At 35.4% G+C, this 22,174-nt stretch overlaps 1 protein-coding gene and 1 long non-coding RNA gene across 2 annotated transcripts; both read right to left on the bottom strand.

Moving 5' to 3' along the window:
- Positions 1–275: 275 nt before the first annotated feature.
- Positions 276–18,822, bottom strand: LOC147851202 (putative LRR receptor-like serine/threonine-protein kinase At1g67720). Its single transcript, XM_087335978.1, has 10 exons — positions 18,698–18,822; positions 17,897–17,968; positions 15,990–16,210; positions 15,621–15,835; positions 13,956–14,079; positions 13,536–13,601; positions 1,059–1,239; positions 929–961; positions 748–883; positions 276–662 (listed from the first exon to the last, which is right to left on the bottom strand). Exons 1-10 carry the CDS (start codon positions 18,820–18,822, stop codon positions 408–410), a joined length of 1,428 nt encoding a protein of 475 aa, XP_087192104.1. The 3' UTR covers positions 276–407.
- Positions 18,823–18,889: 67 nt separating this feature from the next.
- LOC147851201 (uncharacterized) lies at positions 18,890–19,406 on the bottom strand. Its single transcript, XR_015531624.1, has 3 exons — positions 19,335–19,406; positions 19,099–19,243; positions 18,890–18,966 (listed from the first exon to the last, which is right to left on the bottom strand). It is a non-coding gene; the product is annotated as an uncharacterized LOC147851201 (long non-coding RNA).
- Positions 19,407–22,174: the final 2,768 nt, after the last annotated feature.

Genomic DNA, 22,174 nt, shown 5'->3' with positions numbered 1-22,174 from the left:
AACTTGAAAACCCATCCATTTAAGTAGAAGATTCGTTAACTGGTGGATATTATATTGTTGATGCATGTATATGTACTCTCAAGAAGACATCAAATACTATAACATAATTTGAAACAATGATATCGATACAATCTATATACATATCACATAAGTCAAAATTAATTCTTGTATATTTATGATCTTACTTAATTTAATACAATCAATCGAAGCATGTATTATATAATGTTGATCACATGTTTTTATATCAGATAAAACACTAGAAATTTGCTCTCAATCATAGATAGTTTTATTAGTTGAAGTGCAAAACAACATTACTAGTGAGAAGTAATACTAAAAAGACAATTTTTATGTGTTGATTGATTATATGCATGTATATATAGCAAATTTACTACTTTTGTGCATAATCCTCATCGAGGTTGCACATTTGAATATGATAGAGTTTCTCCAGTGACGTTAGATGAGAATTCATAATTCTCTCCCATTCTTATAGCTTCAGTCAAGTCATTACAAATATCAACCATTGTAGGTCTTTTCCCTGCTTCAATCTGGACACAAGCCATTGCGATCTCTACTACTTTCCATATTGACGACACGTTATATTCATTATCAAGTCGTTCATCAACAACTTCTTCAATCGTTCCATTTTCATAAGAGGGTTTTACCTATGCAAAAGAACATTTTAACATATAATTTACACAATTTATATATGTAATTATAGCATAATTACTTGAGTTTTAGCTATCATACCCATTGAACAATGTGGATGTCAATATTTTGGGTTTTATCTTTTATAATGGGAGGTAGTCCACATATAGCTTCTAGAAGAACCACACCAAAGCTATATATATCAACCTTTTCGGTCAATATTGATGTGTATGCATACCTAAGGAAATAAATAGTATAAAATATAAAATTTAGCAAAACAAACCTTGATGCTATGGAAGTAGGATATTGCTGGCATCTTAAATGGTATAAGGAAATTTCATCTAAATGGGCTCATGAATGATGTCTAAATATCCAGTATGGATATTATAAGATTTAAGAACACAGAAACTTACGTTGGATCTAGGTATCCCGTACTACCAACCACACTTGCTGCTGTAGGATTTCTATCATTGTGGGTGATCCTTGATATTCCAAAATCGGACATCTTCCCTTCTAGATTTTGAGATAATAAAATATTGCTACTTTTCACATCTCTATGAATGATGTTACATCCATGGTGTAGATATGAAAGTCCTACATTCGAAAAAATATTTCAGTGCAATAATTTGGAAACATATTCAGTGTAAAACTAATATAATATTTAAAAATTTATTACCTTGTGCAGCATCAAATAAAATTTGTAATCTTTGATTCCATGAAAATTTCGTTGATGTTTTTCTTCCTTTTAACCGTTAAAGAAGCAAATGACAAATGTAGATGGAGGCTTAATTAAGATATTAAGCGATTAAGCCACATATCGTACTATTATTCCTTGTTATATGTGCATACATACAATCAAGTGAATTTTAGATATTCTTATAACGTTATGAACATTTCTTTTATTATAAATCGTTAAAATTCTAAAACATCCTAATATTATTGAATTAAGCAACTGAATTTTTATCAATTCAATATGTGCACTTATTATGCCTAGGTACATTGTGAGGGTAGTAGATTAAATCTCAACATAATTTTCAAATTAAAGGGTTTTAGACTAAACCATACGACAAATGTATAGAAATACAAATAACTTATAAATTATCATATAAGGAACCATTTGACATAAATTCATAAACCAATATGAGTGACTTCTCGATGGAATATCCCACGAATCCGACAAGGTTCTTGTGGTGAACACGAGACAAAAGAGTAACCTAAAATTTAAAAATAAAGAAACATTTCAAACAATAGAATCTACTAAAGTTTTGAATAGTGAGTGTTTAGTTTTTTAATCTATTTCTTGATAATATTTTGAAAAATAAAGTTAATTTAGTGGACATATATTCAATGTTATTCATGATGGTAAATAATGTGTTCAATAAAGTAAATGTATGTACACCTGTATGCAATGTTGATCATAAAGTAAATTCTGTAGACATATATCCAATGTAGGTCATGATTATAAATAATGTGATAATGTGAAATAAAGCTAGTGTAGCTACACATTTGTATAATGTTAGTCATGGTGACAAGAATGAAGTACAATCCAATAAGAGATAACACTAAATCTTCAAGGAGCTATGTACTAATTGTAGGAAATATGGGACTAAGTTTTGAAATAACTCGTTCATTAAGGCAAGGATGCCTACTTGCCCGTACTTGTTCATTTTATACACGAAATCTCTTTCAACAAGTTTACAAGCTGTTGAGCCCTAGAGTAATGGCATGTAGATTCTAAGGCATGATAAAGAGTTGATTATATCAGCCTTTGCCAATGATACGATGTGGTTTGTTAATGGGATCCAAGAAAACCTTTGCAGATGTGAAAATCTAATTAACAGCTTTTGGAGAGTTTAAGGGACCAAGATAAATTGGCATAAGTCCAAGGGCTGGTGGATTGGAGTTCAACAACTAGAGTGGTACCCACGCCATTCCTCTTGTTGGCTTATGAGACGCTTGAAGGATCTGAATGTGGAGGTGTCTAAACCGGCAATGATGTACTACTATAACCTTAGGAGAATCCAACTCGCGAAGAACCCTATTTTCCATGCCCGGACCAAGCACATTGACTTGCATTATCATTTTTTCTGTGAGCGAGTTCTCTCAAGTGAAGTGGAACTGCGATATGTTTCGACTAATCGGCAGGTGGCCAACATCTTCAACAAACAACTCGCTTGGTATATAGCACCTCAAATCTCGAGAATGCTTGGTATACAGCACCTCGACATGCCGAACTTGAGGGGGAGAAGGGAGAGGGAGAGGGAGAGAGATGAAGTAGTCCGAAAAGATGAATCTGATGTGGAATTCATTTCAAGATGATTGAAGGAGTCCGAACGTCTAGATCGACTGATGAAGCGAAGGACGCGACGAACAAGAAGACAAGTGGAAGGACATGGACTAAGTATAGACTAGCCAGATGCATGAAGGGCAGCTAAAAGGGAGAGCAGAAGTCAAAGCCTTCCGAACGAGAGGGAGACAGAGCTGAGAAAGGAAAGGTAGGTGGTAGAGCCAAGAGGGGTAGAGCCGACTTGAAGATAAAGGCCAGGACCAGGACATGGTCGGATGTGGTCAAGGGCCTGAAGGAGACGAATTGGAGACAACCAATTTGGACAAGAGCATGAACAAATCAGAGAAAAGGTTGATTAGATCGAAAGGGATGATTCAGACAAGCCGAGACAAGGAGGCAGTCGAAACTAACGCCGACAAGGAGGAACTGATGGGTTGAGGGGCTCCAATGCCGCGATAGCAAGGGAGCGTCAAAGGGCCTAAAGAGCAGACGAGCCGACTATGCAAGTTAAGGAGCGCAAAACCGGATGGGTCGAGGAGCATTGGACCAGAGGGGTCATGGGATACGATATTGGACTGGACGAGGAGCGTGTGCAAGGCGTTAAGACACCAGGAAATGCCAAGTGCAAGAGTTGGCAGATGCTAACACGAGGAACAAACTTCAAGTTGAGCTTGATGGGCGTGTTGAGTGACAAGCTCAACATGGGGTGAATCGGTTGAAGAAGCCGAGAGCCAGATCGGACGACGATCGATTGGCTAGGCCCTAATGAGTTGAATAAGACGAAAGCCCAATCAGGTGCTGGGCTGAATCAGTTGGCCGAGTCAAATGGAATTCGATAGGCCATTAGGGGTCTATATTCTATTTTAGTAAATAGGAATACTATAGGCAGAGTTAATGTCAAGCTCAATCATGAGCATTAAAGTACGAATAGTACTTTTGTCAGCCCGTTGTCAGGGCTTGTATAAAAGTTCTCACTGAGCACAATCGTATGTACAAATGGTTGATTATTTTGAATCTAAGTTTTGTTGGTTGGTCCCTCTATCTCCCTCTCACCCTTACTCTGTGTTTATCAAATTGTTATACTTCCAAATAACGGAATGTGTATTCTGTGTTACGCATAAGTTTTCGCACGTATACTTTTACAATTTTCTAGTTAGAATAATTATTGGAGTTCAATATAATCATCCCCTAAAACATACTATTTTTTGCCTCCATTCGAACCTAGTTAGAAACTGAGCATGATGTAATTTGGGTCAGGAACAAATGTAACAAAAGGAAGGCAGAGCACACAAGAAAGTAAATACATATAATTAAAAAGAGATTAAATACCTCATTGAGAAATTATTGTGGTCCCTGGTTTGAGGTGTCAGATAATATTTTAATGGCTACATCTAAACCAACCGAAAGATATCCTTTATATACCAAACCGAATCCACCTCGACCAAGGAGTTTGGAGAAGTTATTGGTCGCAATTTTGATCTCCTCAAATGTAAATTCTTTTGCAACATTAGTCGCTTTAATAAGCTCCTCTTTCTTAACATTAGTCACTTTAATAAGTTCTTCTTTCTTAACATTAACTGTAGATAAAATTGAATGATATTAGTTTCTTTTGGAAATGTTTTTTTAGGATTAATTGTAAGCATAAAATAAAACGCAAACGAAGCATTGCTGTCAATGAATGAATTACATTCTCTTGAGGACAATTAAGCAATATACCACTAGGATCTTGATAAGCAGGTGTAGATGGGACATGAATAATTGGAGGTTGTACTAATTGTTTTTCATTTGACTTCTTTGTTCGAATCTTTCTCCACACCACAATGTAGAGAATTGTTGCTGTCAAAATAATAAATAGTATTGCACCAATAGTGGCTCCGATAATCAAACCAATGTTCGTCTTCTTCCCTACTGGTGCATTTAAATATGGATTTCCATAGTATCTGAAAACCCAAATTTCGAGCTAAACGTTAATGCTTTCCTTTGTCTTGTTTAGAGCAAACATGACCATCTCAAAATGAATGTCCTCTTCTATATAAATTGTGACATACTAAAATTGGGTCATCCCAATTTCCAACATTTCCATCTTTAATACAATCATGAATATAATTTGATTACATTCTAATCTAATACTATTGCCTTGTAGTCTAATTTAACGTATAGTTTCCAATGTTTTTGGACAAATAGTGTCATTCAAAACTCCATTGAAATTTAAATCTAGTTTTAAATCTAGTTTCAAAATTCTCCAAAACTACTTGCAAGGTGATAAACAACCTTTGAGCTGGTTTGTTGGTATGATTTATGGCCCCCATTCTTGGACTAGACCCTTATAACCTTTAGTGATATGGGTTGCTTTAATGCATTATTTTTGCAACACACCTATGGTTTGCATTATGCTAATGTATGCAAGCTCTAGATCACATGATCATGGACAAAGTGGTGGTCCAAATATTGCACCACACACCAAAATTACCTATGGGCACATGTTCAATAAACATTGTTGTAGTTCAGGTGTTGAGTGAGACTTAGAATCGGGATGAGTATCACAAGCATTTGACCAAATAAGAGAGACATAGTTCGATATAATCAAGTATAATAAGTACAAGGCTGAATAAAAGAAGTTCTTTTAGTGCTTTATGGTTTACATCTTTTTATCTTGCAAGGCATATTGAGAGAAACTTTTGTTTCACCTTGAAAGTGTATATAGGATAGGAATTTGTTTGATTTTTTTCTCCATTTTGCTTGATTATATCAATATGTATGATTTGTATGAATATTTGATTGTGGCAAATACTTACAACTACAATTTCACTTCTGATGGATTTATATACACATGACAACATAGCGAGTTTACCAAATTGTCAATAAGTTGCAATACTTCGGTTCCGTCACCTTAGGAGTCACCATGTTTCTCTATGCATATTCACTAGTGACATCTTATTTTTGTTTACGATTAGATTTTGTATAATATAGATGAGAAGCGTAAATGTAAGTTAGCATTTTCCATGTTTATGTGTCATAACACAATATTCTCTTTGGCTTGCATAAATCTTAAAATTCAACATACCTGAAATCAAGTCCTTGTTTTTGTAGTAGTGTTGGTGGTATTACTCCAGAAAAGTTGTTGTTTGCTAAGTTACTAGAAAATCATTTTAAAACATTGTAATATATTAAGTGGTTCATAATAGTAAAGAAAGACTTTTGTAGATTAATTAGAATGTAAATCATTATTCTGTTGTTTGCAAAGTTATTACAAATTGGTTTAAAAAGTTGTAATATATTAAGCTACAATTCATAGAAGTAAATAGAACCTTAAATAGATAAAGGCAATATAAATTAACATTTCGATAGAGAAACTCAACATTGAGATACTTACAGGTATGTTAGCTTCGGCAAATTTGACAATGAATCAGGTATTTCACCACTCAAAGAGTTATTGCTTAAATCCCTACAGTATTTTTGATGGGGTAATCATATGAAATTAATAAGTCACAATTTACTTCATTAGATTTAGAAAATAATTCTCAAAGATTCTGTTAGTGTTAATAGATATAAATGTGTGTCAAGGATTCCACTTCATAAAAAATGGTTGTTGCCTAGTTTTATTTCTAAAGTAAATAAGATATAGAAGAGAGAAAGGAAAATTATATTTTACTAGTCTGAACCCTCCAAGCCAAATTATATGCATTTGCATGAGGAACTTATAAGTGCTCGGAGTTAAGAAGTGTGCGATTAGAGAGTGCAAATGCTATTGGCGTTGTGCTTCTAGAGCTTTGCAAAGTGAGAGGGAGAGCTCTTACACATGATTTGGAGAACTAGATGCTAGTTCCCATGTGATGGAATACAAATGTGTAAAATGTGTGTGTGGTCATATGTTATATGTGTGAGACTTAAGCCTAGAGAGATATTAACTCACACACACTAGAGACATGCATTTATATTTATAATAAGAATTTACAATGAATCAATACGTAACATGAGAAAGGGGTGATTTATATAAAGCGACAACCATCTTAGTAGATATTATATTACAACCCATTTACTATTATCATTTTGTAAGAAATGGAATATCCATGACATTATATATATATAATATGTATGATAGGGAAGTTAAAATATTATGGCATAGGAGTTTGTGAGTGTGTTGAGCTTCATATCATATAACTACCTGTAATGCTTAAGTGTGTTGACTATGAAGTGATTGACAAGCTTGCGTTGTCCTTTTCTTATGTTTGCACACCGTCCCAAGATTGGCAAATTTAGTAATGGTTGGTTAATTGCCATTGTCTATTCTAAACACTTAATTAAATTTATCTCTATAATTTGATGATAGTTCTAGATATATTGGTCATGCACCTTACTGCGCTTCTTCAGCCCTTGTAAAACTAGTTTCCTTGCCAATCGTATACTACTAAGATTGTTACAAAATAGTCAACCTAGGTTGTTGACCTAAGATTCTTACAAGATCCACTTGAACCGATGGTGATGAACACATCCCTATACATTGTCTATGTGCTCAATAGAGCCATTACAAGTTGCTTTTACTACTCCAAGACATGGTGCCACTTTCCGATAAGAATGTGCAACCATATGGTCAATCTTTTACCAGATCTTTCCAAACCTTTTCAAGTTGAAATCGATGCAAGTGATTTGCTATAGGTGGTGTTTCATATCTAGAATCACAGTAAACCTACAGAATTTGAGAGTAAGAAAATTGATCGTACTTAGTGTAAGTAACTATTCAAGGAAAACAATTATTTGCAATTATCCACGTATTGATGTCATGGTACCACAATCTTTACTTAAAACATTTTGTGGTAGCCATGCACCAAGAGCCCTTGAAAATTTGTTTTGTGACCAACAAGGCTTTTTGGGTCGTAAGGTACAATGGGCATCACATTCAATCTTTATGGTCACCTTCAAAGAAAGTATCTTGATCGCAATATTTGCTAAACTCGAGAGAAGAACTAAGACTTGAACAGAAATCACCTCATCTTGGAAGTGATCCTTCCACATTGGTAATGATATGCTCTACCATAATGGGAAGCTTTATGTTCCAGATTTGCTTCAGGTAAAAAAGAAACTAGCAGGGTACTATGGAATACATCACACATTCGTTCTGATCTCTAGTCATTTCTATTGGGTTCTGATGTGTCTCGTCATACAAAATTATGTGACTCAATGCCACAAATGTCAAGAAAACAAAGCCATGTAACTTAAAGTTGCAAGATTTCTACATCCCTTACACATTGCCAACAATAAATAGGGAAGCATATCTAGGGATTTTATTGTTGGCCTTTCCTCTCACCTGAAAAGGCGCCATGTTGTCATTTGGGTAGTGGTTGATAAACCCTACCTTATAAAGAAATTTCTTGTATAAATTAGTGTCTAGGTCTTAATGTGAGGTCATCTTGGCCTTAATCTTGTGCATTGTGCTAATCAAATGTATTGAGACTCATCTCGTGTGCTAATGCTCCCAAACCATGACGGCAGAGTGGGAGAGTGAGAAGACTAATGCGACAACGGACTAGCGAGTGTTCGCCTCCTTGGAGTGTTTGTCTCGGTCTTTGTGCACTAACTACATGAGAAAGGTATTCACACAACGAGTTCAACAAAGAGGTTAGAAGGGTCTCCTCACACTGCACATGGACGAGCATTTTACACTACATGGTTGTTGAAGCCAATGTGAAAGAACAACCAACGAATATTTCACGTTGATGATATCAAGGATAACGATGGGATTAACAAAACAAAGAGAAAGTCAGGGAAGCGACAAAACTTGAAAAACATGGACATCCTCAAACATTGTACATTCAAGACTCAACTCTATCTCGGTGGTTCCACTCACATTTCACGTGCACATGCATAACTTCACAATGATGTGCTCTACACATTATACTGGTTTCGATCCTCATTGTCTTCCAATTCTGGTGGTAACTTTTCAGTCCAAGTTTAATGAAAACTTGATGAAGCCATGATTCTACAATGGCGGTGATGTAATATATGATGCCGACGTTGATACTAGTAGCCAAAAAGTGTCGTCAGTGAAGTGATTATGTTACTAATATCAATTAACGTGCTATCATCAGAAATAAACTGGTCTTACAGTGTGACAAGTTGATCCAAGTTGCTGATGCTGCTTGCAAGCGTCCCCACTAGACTATAGCCAGGTAAGGAGCTGCATGAATTATATATCAAACAAATTAGAACATCAATCTGAAGTTAATAAACACATTTTTGTATCACTATCAAAGAGGATGGCTTGCAATCGGCATGTACATATGCACATAGATGTTTATAACTGATCAGACGCACATAGATGTTACTCTAGCCGGTAGATTTTGGTTCGAATTATCACAATTGATCCACGGGTACTTGTATGGCAGCGGTAAGCATGGGTCCCCAATAAATCTTTGTAAAGCTGGCAGGCTGCTTGTGATCAAATCTTGTATAGCGAGAACTACATCAAATTATATGCACAATGAAGAAGTTATTGACGAGTGGCATTTTGTTTAGGGAGCGGAATTCATTGGAATAGTGTGACGTACTGTCAGACGAGGAGGTGGTGGTGTTCATGGGGTTGTCGAACAGCTGCAAGATCTCGGCTGCGGCCAAGCTAGGATTGTAATCAGAGGTGGACGAAGGCTTAAACTGAATTACGAATTGGTCTACATAAGGCCCCAATGGCCTATCTGTCGGGCTGTAGAGCTCAAGAGCTGCTTTGGCGCCAACAGTTCGGTAGATGTCGATATTGTTGGTAAAGTCTTTCCCATTGATGGCGACATTGAACACTCTCTGTCCAGAGGTGTTAACATTTGGATTGAACTCGACAAACCATAATACCATGAAATAGTAGTGGCTTCCGTAGAGTGTGCTAGCCGTCAACACATCGGATGATGATGCTTGAGTACTTGGGTTCAAGATGATAGTGTTGTTGATGAAATTGGTTTGCATCACCGCCACTGGAGGAAAATCATAAGAAGTCCTGTTATCCACCGGGTCAATAGTCCAGAATGTGTTTACACCAGAATTGAATCTCCACCAGAACCTATCAATGGTATCATTGGGATACCTGGAGAGCACATGAAATAGGATGGGAGGGGTGAGTCAAACTTTTTGTACCAAAGTCTAGGAGCTTGTTTTAGGTCCTTTATTTTAAGATAACCATTTCTAATTAACTTTAGCAATTATCTATAGTTTAAGAAGTACTTACTCTGGATCTAGATATCCCATAGTACCAACAATCCTTGTTGCTGCATTACTAAGATCATTCGATATGATTTTTTATATTCCTAAATCAGACATTTTCCCTTCTAGATTGCTCGATAATAATGTATTGCTGCTCTTCACCTCTCGATGGATGATGTTACATCCATCATGTACATAGGCAAGGCCTACATTATAAAAGACATTGTTTTCAAACACAAGACGAAAAACAATGGTATTAAAAGTAAATGTTATTAATTTCATTACCTTGTGTTGCATCCGAAAAAATTTGTAATATCTGCAGCCATGACAGAGTTACCGACGATTTTTTCCCTTTCATTAATGAGTAAACCTCAAAACAAATGTTATAAAATGTAGAAGCGGCCTTAATTAAGTGATTATTATTGTACACTTGATCTGTTTCATTTTAATTATTTTTAGTTTTCTACCCTCATCCATGTCTCACTTTTTAGTTTGCTTCAGCAAAATGGGATCCTCCAATCACGTAGTATGTGTAGTCATCAGCCGAACTGTACTTAAAGTCAGCAACATTTTACTTTTGAAGTTTTCTACATGCACTGAATGTGGCTCTCTTATTTCTAGAGCTCGTCTTCCTGTTACAAGATCAATGGGTGGCCTCTGAATAGAGGAGATCGACAAGTGAAATAGTTGTCCTTTACGGACAAGCTTTGTCTTTACAATTTTTCTCTGATCCGATTTTGGTCTGAGGTGAGTATACCCGATGCAATGTGCCCCCCCTGGAGGAATAACTTTGAGCTCAGTATCTTCCTCCTCATCTTCCACAAACTCAACTACCTCGGGCTCGTCCTCCTCAGGTTGATGCTTTTTCTTGTACTTCTTATGTTCCGGTTTTGATTTATTGTCAGACTTTGGTGGTGTGGTTGCTTGCGCGACCATCAACTCTCCCTTATGACCATTAGTTTTGTGAGCATTGTCAATACAGTAACATGCATCCTCATCTCATCCGGGAAACACACCAAGAGAATCAAAATTGATGTGACATATAGACCTCATGCCGTATCAGTTTTTTCGTGCCTCTTAGCTCATCGCGTTCATTGATGATGATCTTAGGAAGGTGTATGCCTATCTTATGAGAATAAAAAACAATGCCTTCAGCCCTCTTTCAAGACTACCTTGCAATGCTTGAGAAATGAGACAGATCAAAAGATGAAATGCCTACGACCTAATAATAGAGGAGATATGTAATTCAATAGCAAAATGGAATTGCTAAATAGATGAATGAAGTTATTCAGGAGAATCTAAAGTATTCTAGTCTATCATATGGTTTCTAGCTAGAGGTTCTACTCAATGTAGTGCATATAATTAACATTTTGCCGAGTAGAACCCTGAACTTCAAGATCCTACAAGAGATTTGTATCGAAAAATATCCCGACAAGAAAAAGTTGCAGATATTTAGGGCCCTTGTGCCTAAGAATGAGAGAAGAAAGTTGGAATCTTTTTGCCGAAAGCACATCTTTCTTGGTTATTGTTCCAATCACAAAATTGGTCATCGACTATAAGACCTCTAGACAAGACAAATTGGTTGATGTTCAAGCATTGTCTTTAATGGTTAGATAATGCAAAAAGCAATTAAACTCCTGATCGAACTTTAATGGGTTCCCTATGCCTATCTAATTGCTACTCTTAACGGCCCAACTCAACATACTTGATTCTCTACTCAGCAAGTATATGAGCATGCACTTCAAATCATACCAACAACAGTTGTCACCCATAATGCTACAAAAGAGATAAGTAGTGATGATCCAATGAGCCCAATCTTACCATGCACATCCTAGAGACCATCTCATCCACTTTCAAGAATAGTAATCATTTGACATTTTCCAAACATGTGCTAATGAACCTTCAACTTCGTACCAAGAAGCAATGACAACAACTGCTAATTGGTAACTAGCTATGGAGTTAGAGATGAAATAAATTCGAGAAAACAAAACTTCGAACTTGGTCCTAGTACGGAAGAATAAACAAACACTATAGTGGGAGTGGGTCTTCTAACTCAAGCAGACATCTGATTTGGTTCATCAACATCAAGCAAAAATGTTTCAAAGGGTTCTTGACAAGTCAATGGCTTCGATTTTGATGAGATTTTTGTAGTAATGATGAAAATGGAAACCCTTTGTTTCCGTAAAATGGTATTCCTCCATGGTGATTTGAACAAAGAAATGTAAATGGAACAACCTATATTTAAATGGAACAAAGCTTAAGTCTTCAATATTTGTGATCTTACTAGTTTAATACAATAAATCAAAGCATGTATTATAAAAGGTTAATAATATGTTTTAATATCACATCAAACCTATTTTGGTTTTTCTCAAACATAGATAGTTTTTAATGTTGAAGTACAAAATGGCCTGAATACTGCGGACTTAACCTAACAGACTAAATTTTATGTTTTGGTCGATTATATACATGTCAATAGAAAACTTGCTACTGCACATAATTCGTCATCGAGGTTTCACATTTGAATATGATTGAGTTTCTCCAATTACATTTTGTGAGAATTCATAATTCTCTCCCATTCTTACAGCTTCAGCTAAGTCATTACAAATATTAGCCATTGTAGGTCTTTTTATTGCTTCAAACTGGACACAAGACATTGCAATCTCTGCTACTTTCCATATTGATGACACATTATATTCATTATCAAGTTGTTTATCAACAACTTCTTCAATCTTTTCATTTTCATACGAGGTTTTTACCTATGCAATAAGAACATTTTAACATATAATTCTTTCAATTTATATAATATGTTATTCTAACATAATTTCTTGATTTTTTAGCAATCATACCCATTCAACTATATGGATGTCAATATTCTGTGTTTTATCTTTGATGATAGGAGGTAGTCCACATATAGTTTCTAGAAGAACCACACCAAAGCTATATATATCAGCCTTCTCTGTCAGTTTTGAGGTGTATGCATACCTATGGAAATAAATAGTATAAATTATAAAATTTACCCATGAACATTGTTAGCATCTTGAATAAGGCTTTAAAAACCCATAATGATATAAGGAAAATTCATCTAAATATAGTTATGAATGATATTTAAAATTACTTTATTGATGAATGATAAGATTTAAGAACACAAAAACTTACGTTGGATCTAGGTATCCGACGGTACCAATCACCCTTGTTAGAGGATTTGTGTCACTGGGAGTGATCCTTGATATTCCAAAATCAGACATCTTCCCTTCTAGATTTTGAGATAATAAAATATTGCTACTCTTCACATCTCTATGAATAATGTTACATCCATGGTGTAGATAAGCAAGTCCTACATTATAAAAAGAGATTTCAACATAATAATATGGAAACAAAATGGGTGTTAAAATAATATACTATTTAAAAAACTTATTACCTTGCGCAGCATCAAACAAAATTTGTAATCTTTGACGCCATGAAAGATTTGGTGATGTGTTTCTTCCTTTTAACCATTAAACAAGCAAATAATAAATGTCAATGGAGCCTTACAGAGGCGATTAAGCCAAATATAGTAATATTATTCTTTCTAATATGTCTATAAATAGAATCAAGTGCATTTTAGAGATTCTTATAAAGTTGCGAACATTTCCCTTATCATAAATCAATAACATTCTAAAACATCCTAATATTAGTGAATGAAGCAATTGATTTTTCATCGATTTAGTGTGTTTATTTTTTATCAATAGGTACATGGTAAGGATTGTATATTAAATCTTAGCATAATTTACAAATTAAAAGTTTTAAACTAAATCCCAAGACAAATCTAGAGACATAAATAACTCATGGATTATCTTACTGGATAGGGCATCATGTAATGAACCATTTGACATAAATTCATAAACCAATATGAGAGATTGCTCGATGGAATATCCCACAAATCCGACGAGGTTCTTGTGGTGAACACGAGACAAAAGAGTAACCTAAAGTTAACAAAATAAAGAAGCATTTCAAACAACACAATTTATTAAAGTTTCCAATCATAAGATTTTTTTCCCCAAAATGAAGCTACTTTCCCATTAGTTAGGAAGGATTATTACATAGAGACCATACAAGGAGGCTTATACATAAATCAGGAAGTCACCCTTCGACCAAGTTCAAGATTTTAGTTTTTGAGCCTATTTCTTGATAATATTCTGAAAAATAAAGTTTATTTATTAAACATATATCCAATGTAGGCCAATGTGATAATGCTAAAGAAGCTAGCCAGTACACATTTATATAATGTTAGTCATGGTGACAAGAATGAAATATGATGCAATAGGAGACAAGGTAAACGGGGTTAACATTAGTGCAATTGTGTTGAGTGTTTTGAAGCATCCTAACTAAAGGATATGATTATGATTAGTCAATTAAGCATAAAAATTAATTGTTTTAAAGGATATCACATTCAGGAATAGATACTTCAATTTGTATCTTCAAAGTTGTAAACACTCATTTACGACCTAATGATGTATTTTTTTGTTTTCAATTACATTATTTGTATGGTAGATTACATCTTGTTTTTGCGAATTTGGTTGCGCCTATGAACATTCCAACCAATTTGGTGTTTTTACTCTCTCTTTGCAACTCCTTATAGGGTGTCATGTTTGGAAACCTCTTGGGAGTATATCTAGAGAGAATTATTGATTGGAGTGGACATCAAAGGCTATGAATGTTATATGTAAGCATATTGCACAAACAAATGTTTTTGTTACTTAAGGCTATCTTATACTGGGATTTACGTTTCTTCATTTAGATTGCTTTGATTCGGTGGTGCTCTTGACCACATTCAACCGTATCTTATTACTTACATGTGTACCAACTCTAGCATAGTCCTGGCACACCTTTGCACTCATCAACCAAGCTCGGTATTCAAGTTGCATTATGGCAACAAATATCAAGGCATGCAAGGCACATGAGAGGGCTAGTAGAGGATCAATATGACTTGCTTTTTACAAGCTCCACATACAATACTATTTGTGATTCATGAAAGCTACAATGACATATTTAGAGAAATGTTGACTTGAGAATCACACTAAAGAGAACACCCACCTAGAAAGGTTGAGCTCATATGTGTAATATGCCTTATTCACAAATTAAGAATTTTTACGTCCCAAGTATGAATATTTCTTCTTAAGAAGGAGAAACACATCGAGAAAACTTGAGCACTCAGGTACCATGGGTTAGTATTAGCCCCCCTATACACGAGCTCTAGATCTCATAAAGATATTCAAGTTTTCTTTCTATTCAGACATCTGGAGTCACCACTAATTTCCACATCCTATTGTGAAAATGATTCAGTTTTGGTCTCATATAGGTCATATTTCACACCTTAATGTAGTCTAACAAAGTCTATGTGTCTGTGCAGGCACGTCAAACACGCATAAAAATAGTCTAATTTCATCCATTGTACAGAACTATATTTTGTAACTGGTTTCCCCATAAGAAATTACATACATATAGTTTAACAGACATTAAATACCTCATTGAGAAATTCTTGCGGCCCCTGTTCTGAGGCGTGAGATAATATTTTAATGGCTACATCTAAACCTGCCAAAAGATATCCCTTATATACCGAACCGAAACCACCTTGACCAAGGATTTCTGAGAAGTTATTTGTCACAGTTTTGATCTCCTCAAACGTAAATTCTTTGGCGACATTAGTCGCTTTAATAAGTTCTTCTTTCTTAATATTGCCTGTAGATAAAAATGGAGCGATATTAGCTTTTGTGGAAATGGATTTTGCAGGTATTATTGAAGATTTATTGTAAGCATAAAGCAGAAACGCAAACCAAGCACTTGATGCCGAGAAAATGAATTACATTCTCTTCAGGACAATTAAGCAATATACCATTAGGGTCTTGATAAGCAGATGAAGATTGGGCATGAATTGGAGGTTGAACTACTTGTGTTTCCTCTGAATTATTTGTTTGAACCTTTCTCCACACCACAATGTAGAGAAATGTTGATGCTAAAATAATAAATAGTAGTATTGCACCAACACTGGCTCCGATAATCAAACGAATGTTTTTCCCCTTCCTCTCCAATACTAAATTTTTATTTCCCTCGTATCTGAAAATCAAAATTTCAAACTTAACATTAATGCTTTCCTTTGCCTTTGTCTTTGTGAATTTAAGCAAAGTTGACCATACTAAAATGCATGTTTGTTGTCTGCTACATAAATTGTGCCCCACTAAAATTTGGTCATCTCAAAATTCCAACATTTCCATCTTTGATACAATTACATATTATATAGTTTGGTTACATTGCAATCTAATGCTTACTTCATTGTAGTTTATTATAATGTGTAGTTAATCCCTACGGTTTTGGACAAACTGGTCGTAGAACAAGTCTAAACTCCATCGGAAAGTTTGACACATTTCAACACAAATCGGAAATTCCAAAACCAACAAAAATCACAATTGAGGTTTTTAAACCTAGTTGCAATTTTCAAATTCCTTCAACACTTCTGAGTAGACCAATATAACCTTTACTTATATGGGTTCTACTTGCAATTTTCAAATTCCTTCAACACTAGTGACTAGACCAATATAAGCTTTACTTATATGGGTTTATTTAATACTTTGTTTTTGCAACACATCAAAGGTTTGTGTTATGTAACATGCAAGCTCTAGACCCCATGATCATGGACAAAGTGGTGGGTCAAATATTGTGCCACCCACATCAATTACCTATGAGCACATATTCAATAACCACTCTTGAGGTTAGATGTCGAGTGAAACTTAAGAGTTTGTGATGAGTACCTCTAGAATTTGATCAAATAAGAGAGCTAATGTTCAATATAATAAAGGATAACAAATAGTAGGCTCAATAAAGCAACTGTTTTAATGTTTTACGTTCTACATGGTTTTTTTTTTTTTCCAAAAACATCTACTTCCATTAGTTAAGAATGTACAAAGGAATCATTTACAACTCATATCTTACAAGACATCTTGCATGTCAAAGGAAAACAATGTGTAGATGAAACAACATAAAAAAACAACTCCAAAACACCACATCATTCTATGTGTATAGCATTACTCAAGCACATATTCCCCACCACATGTTCTACATGGTTTTATCTTGCAAAGCATATCTAGAGAAAGTTTAATGAAGGATAGCAATTTGTTTGAATTTTTTCTCCCTTTTGCTTGATTATATATACGATTTGTAAAATGAATATCTCATTGTGGCAAATACTTACTACTACAACTTCACATCCAATGGATTTACATGCACATGACAACGATATTTCTATTATGTCACCTTAGGATTCACCATGTTTCACTCAGTATGTTTTACTATGCATATTCACTAGCAATGTATAATTTTGGTTTAAGATTAGATTTTTTTATAATGTAGACGAGAAGCATAAATGCGAGTTAATAATTTTTCATGTTTATATATAATGACATAATATTCTCTTTGACTCACAAAGATCTTAATAGTAATATACCTGAAATGAAGACCTTTTTTTTGCAGTAGTGTTGTTGGTATCGTTCCGTAAAACTTGTTGTTTTCTAGGTTACTGGAAAGTCATTATAAAGCATTGTAATATATTACGCCGTTCGTGATAGTAAACAAAAACATTGGTAGATTAAAGTATAAATTGATATTTTCTGTTTACCAAGTTATTAAAAGTCGCTTTAAAACGTTGTAATATCTTAAGTTGATCATAAAAGTAAATAAAACCTTAGGCAGATAAATGCAATATATATTGATATTTGGATAGAGAAAACTCAAGATAGAGATACTTACAGGTATGTTAGTTTCGGCAAATTTGACAATGCATCAGGTATTTCACCACTGAAACTGTTATTGCTTAAATCCCTAGAATGTATTTGATGGGGCATCACATGGAATTAATAAGTCACCATTTTCTTTGTTAAAGTTACAAAATAAATCTGTTATTGCTTAAATCCCTACAATGTATTTGATGGGGCATCACATGAAATTAATAAGTCACCATTTTCTTTGTTAAAGTTACAAAATAAATCTCATAGTCTCTATTAGTGTTAATAGATATAAATGTGTCAATAGTTCCACTTCTTGAAAATTGCTGCTGCTGAGTTTTTTCTGAAGTAAATAAGATACACAAGAGTGAAAGTCGAATTAGATTTTCGTATTGTGAACCGTCCAAGCCCAATTATACACAAAATACACAAGATTTCTTGAGGAACTTATATAAGGGCTTGGAGAAGTGTGTGACTACACAAAATGAAGTCTGATGATTTGGAGAAGTAGAAATGTTAGTTCTCATGTAATGGAATAGAAATGTTTGTGCGTTTGTATGTTATATGCGTGAGATTTCTCTATGGTGCCTGGTAGATATCTCAAAATTCAATTTACTGCTTCCTAATGAGCTAAATTTCTTGGATTTGCCATAGATTTGTATCTCTTAGAACAATCATGCCCATCTATTTGCGTTAATGTGTATTTTGGTTGTCAATCGGTATTTGGGCACCCTTTCCCAACAACATACTGTATATTCATGAGGTAGTGAAATGCTTTTACTTAATTCTATGTAGTACTTCAGCAGAGAGAACACAAATAACTTACAAGGTTTGAAGATTCACCAAATTATTGAAGCTCGGCAAAGGCCCTTGCAAGGCATTGTCACTCAACACGCTGTGCACACCAGAATCAATAATATATATGTTTCCAATGTATAATTTCACCTCCATAGCAGTCAGTGAAGTGATTATGTTTCTACTATCAATTAACACTGTAATTATCAGAAATAAAAGTGGTCTTACAGTGTGACAAGTTGATCCAAGTTGTTGATGCTGCTTGCAAGAGTCCCTACTAGACTATAGTAAGATAAGGAGCTGCATGAATTATATCAAACAAAACACATGGAATCAAGTTAATACGCACATCATTTATCACAATCAATAATGAGGGCTTGTGATCGACATGTGGATTTGCACATAGATGTTTATAATGGATCACACACGCACATAGATGTTACTCTAGCCGGTAGATTTTGGTTCGAATGATCACAATCGATCCATGGGTACTTGTATCGCAGCGGTAAGCATGGGTCCCCCATAAATCTTTGTAATGCTGGCAGGCTGCTTGTGACCAAATCTTGTATAGCCAGAACTGCAATCAAATTATATGCACAATGAAGGAGTTATCGATGAGTGGCATTTAGTTTACGGAGCGGAAAATTAATTGGATTAGGGCGACGGACCATCAGACGAGGAGGTGGTGGTGTTCATGGGGTTGTCGAGCATCTGCAAGATCTCAACTGCAGCCAAGCTAGGATGAGTTATGAACCTCAATTAGAGGTGGATGAGTTATGAACCTCAATTACAAATTGGTCTATATAAGGCCCCAATGGCCTATCTGTTGAACTGTAGACCTCAAGAGCTGTGTAGGGGCCGACCCGATTGTATATGTCGATAGGTTTCTCAAAGACCTCCCCATTGATGGCGACATCGAACACTCTCTGTCCAGAGGCGTTAACATTTGCACTCAACTCAACGAACCATAGCAGCATGAAATAGTAGTGGCTTCCACGGAGTGTTTTAACCGTGAACACATTAGATGATGCTCGAGCACTTGGATTTGTAGAAATGAAAGAGAAAGAGAGATAGAAAGAAGAGAGAGAGAGAGAGAGAGAGATAAGAGAAAACAGAAAGAAGCTTTATTATTAGTATAATGCCATACATACAAACGTTGGTGGTGGTGGCTTTATAAGGCCACCACAAGTTGGTGGTGGTGGCTTTATAAGGCCACCACAAATAGAGATACGGTTTCCTTCTCATGAAGGAAACCCATTTCATAGGAACTAAATAAGAACTACATAATAATTTATTTTACTTTATTTTGCTTATTATTTTCTTCACTCCCCCCTAAACAAAATTTTCTAGAAGTGTAGGTTTTCATCTTTATCTTCGATTACATTAATTAATCCAACTTGCTTGCAACAAATAATGTGCTTAGAATGTTGAAGAGGCTTCGTTAGAAAATCAGCCCACATTTGATGAGTGGGAGCAAACTTTAACTCTATCTTCTTCGTTTCAATGAGATCACGAAGAAAGTGATGCAAGTCCACATGACGGATATTGTCGCTCATCTTCGGATTGTTGGCTAACTTGATGCAAGATTGATTATCACAAAATAAAGTCACTGGTGGAATAGTGAATAATTTAAATTCATCGAGCATAGCTTTAATCCATATGCCTTCTTTAGCTGCTAAAGCCGCGGCAACATATTCAGCTTCGGTGGATGACAATGCTACGGTAGTTTGTTTCTTTGATTTCCACGAAATTGCACCGCCAGCTAGTGTGTAAACATATCCACCCATTGACTTGCGATCGTCCACATCTCCCCCCCAGTCCGAGTCCGACCAACCAATTAGTTGGCTAGAGGGGTTTGGCCATCCTTGCACAAGTGTGGTTGACTCGGATTGTGTAGCGGAGTAAGTCAACGCATAATGTTGAGTATGCTTCAAGTATCGAAGTAATCTTTTGAGCGCGATCCAATGCTTTGGTCCTGGATTAGCCATGAAACGAGAAAGAAAACCGGCGGCAAAGCAAATATCGGGACGTGTGCAACTTACTAGATATCTTATACATCCAAGGATTTGCTTATAGGGTACATCCTTCATTTCGGAAATTTCTCGTTCATTTTTAGGAGAATGATCATTTGAAAGTTTACATGGAGAGGTAAGAGGAGTACTAATAGGCTTACTATGGAGCATATCAAATCTTTGGAGGATAGAATTAACATAATTTGATTGTGATAATGAGATAGTATGATTTGTTCTATCTTGAGTTATTTTGATGCCTAGAAAATGGGTCATAGGGCCTAAATCGGTAATAGGAAAAACATATGCAAGTTCCTTCTTTGCAATAGCTAGATAAGATTTAGAGTTAGAGATCAAAGGCAAATCATCAACATAGACACCTATGATAACAAAATTGGATTTGGCTTTTCTAACATAGATATTTGGCTCATTGTTTAGACGATGATATCCAACTTTTATGAGAAAAGAGTGTAGTTTGTGATACCATATGCGTGGAGATTGCTTAAGACCGTAAATAGATTTACGAAGTCGACAAACATGTGTTGGATGACTTGGATCTTCAAAAAATTGTGGTTGTTGTAGATAAAGTTCTTCATCTAAATCTCCATGAAGAAAAGCCGTTTGTACATCCAAATGATGCAATTCGAGATCATGTTGTGCGGCAAGAGAAACGAGCATTCGAAAACCACATATTTTTAGCGTTGGACTAAATGTATCTTGAAAATCAATACCTCGTACTTGAGAGAATCCTCGAGCAACTACACGAGCCTTGAAGCGAATTGGATTGCCATTACTATCTCGCTTTATGCGTAAGACCCATTTAGAACCAATTATTTGTCGATCCTTTGGAGGCTCAACGAGGGTCCACGTACCATTTTTAAGTAAAGCCTTCATTTCTTCTTCCATAGCCTTTCTCCATTTGATAGAATCCGGTCCGGAAAGTGCATCTTTGGCCGATAGATTTGTGTCATCACCAAGGGTTGGAATATCTTCTTCTTGAATATAAGCTTCATGGTCCAAGTCGACGAAATGTGCTTCCATTTGATCAAGTTGTTCATAAATACTACTTAGAGATCTATACTTTGGAGGTGGAGAGTTTGGTGGAGAAGTTGGTGATGACATTTGGAATGAAGGATTAGGAGAGGGAGTGGAGAAGATAACATTATTTGTATTATTAGTGGGGGTTAAATAGTGTGTATTTAAAGGAGTATGAGGAAGAGAATCATCTAGAGTTTGGAATGAGGGAGGATGAGAAGAAGAATTAGTTGGTTGAGTAGGATTGTTCTTGGCCTTGTGAATAGATGGAAGAGCAACACAAATTGTGGAAGTAGAGGATGAGCCAATGTTGGCTCCTTCAATATGAGAGCTATTAGTATTAGAGATGGTTGAGGAATATGGTTGTAAGTAATTAGGGGTAGGTAATAAGGGAGGTAGATTAAAAGATAGTGAAGAAGAAACCTTTGTAGAAGGTCCATTTTCTTGGAATATCACACTACGAC

This window comes from Azolla caroliniana, unplaced genomic scaffold, assembly GCF_043228905.1.
Source record: "Azolla caroliniana isolate FFs.n. ecotype wild unplaced genomic scaffold, voAzoCaro1.0.p SCAF_20, whole genome shotgun sequence".
Lineage (NCBI taxonomy): Eukaryota > Viridiplantae > Streptophyta > Polypodiopsida > Salviniales > Salviniaceae > Azolla > Azolla caroliniana.
Note: the sequence above shows the minus strand (reverse complement) of the source record. Positions and strands in the feature narration are given on the sequence as shown.

Bases quoted from the DNA above. Each gene is read 5' to 3' on its own strand.
- LOC147851202 (XM_087335978.1), bottom strand. From the start codon at position 18,822: ATGGAGGTGAAATTATACATTGGAAACATATATATTATTGATTCTGGT. The intron at 13,602-13,955 runs GTAAGATAATCC...AATGGTTAAAAG, and splicing joins ATTACATGATGCCCTATCCA to GAAGAAACACATCACCAAAT. The intron at 663-747 runs GTATGATAGCTA...TCTTTTGCATAG, and splicing joins ACATCCACATTGTTCAATGG to GTAAAACCCTCTTATGAAAA.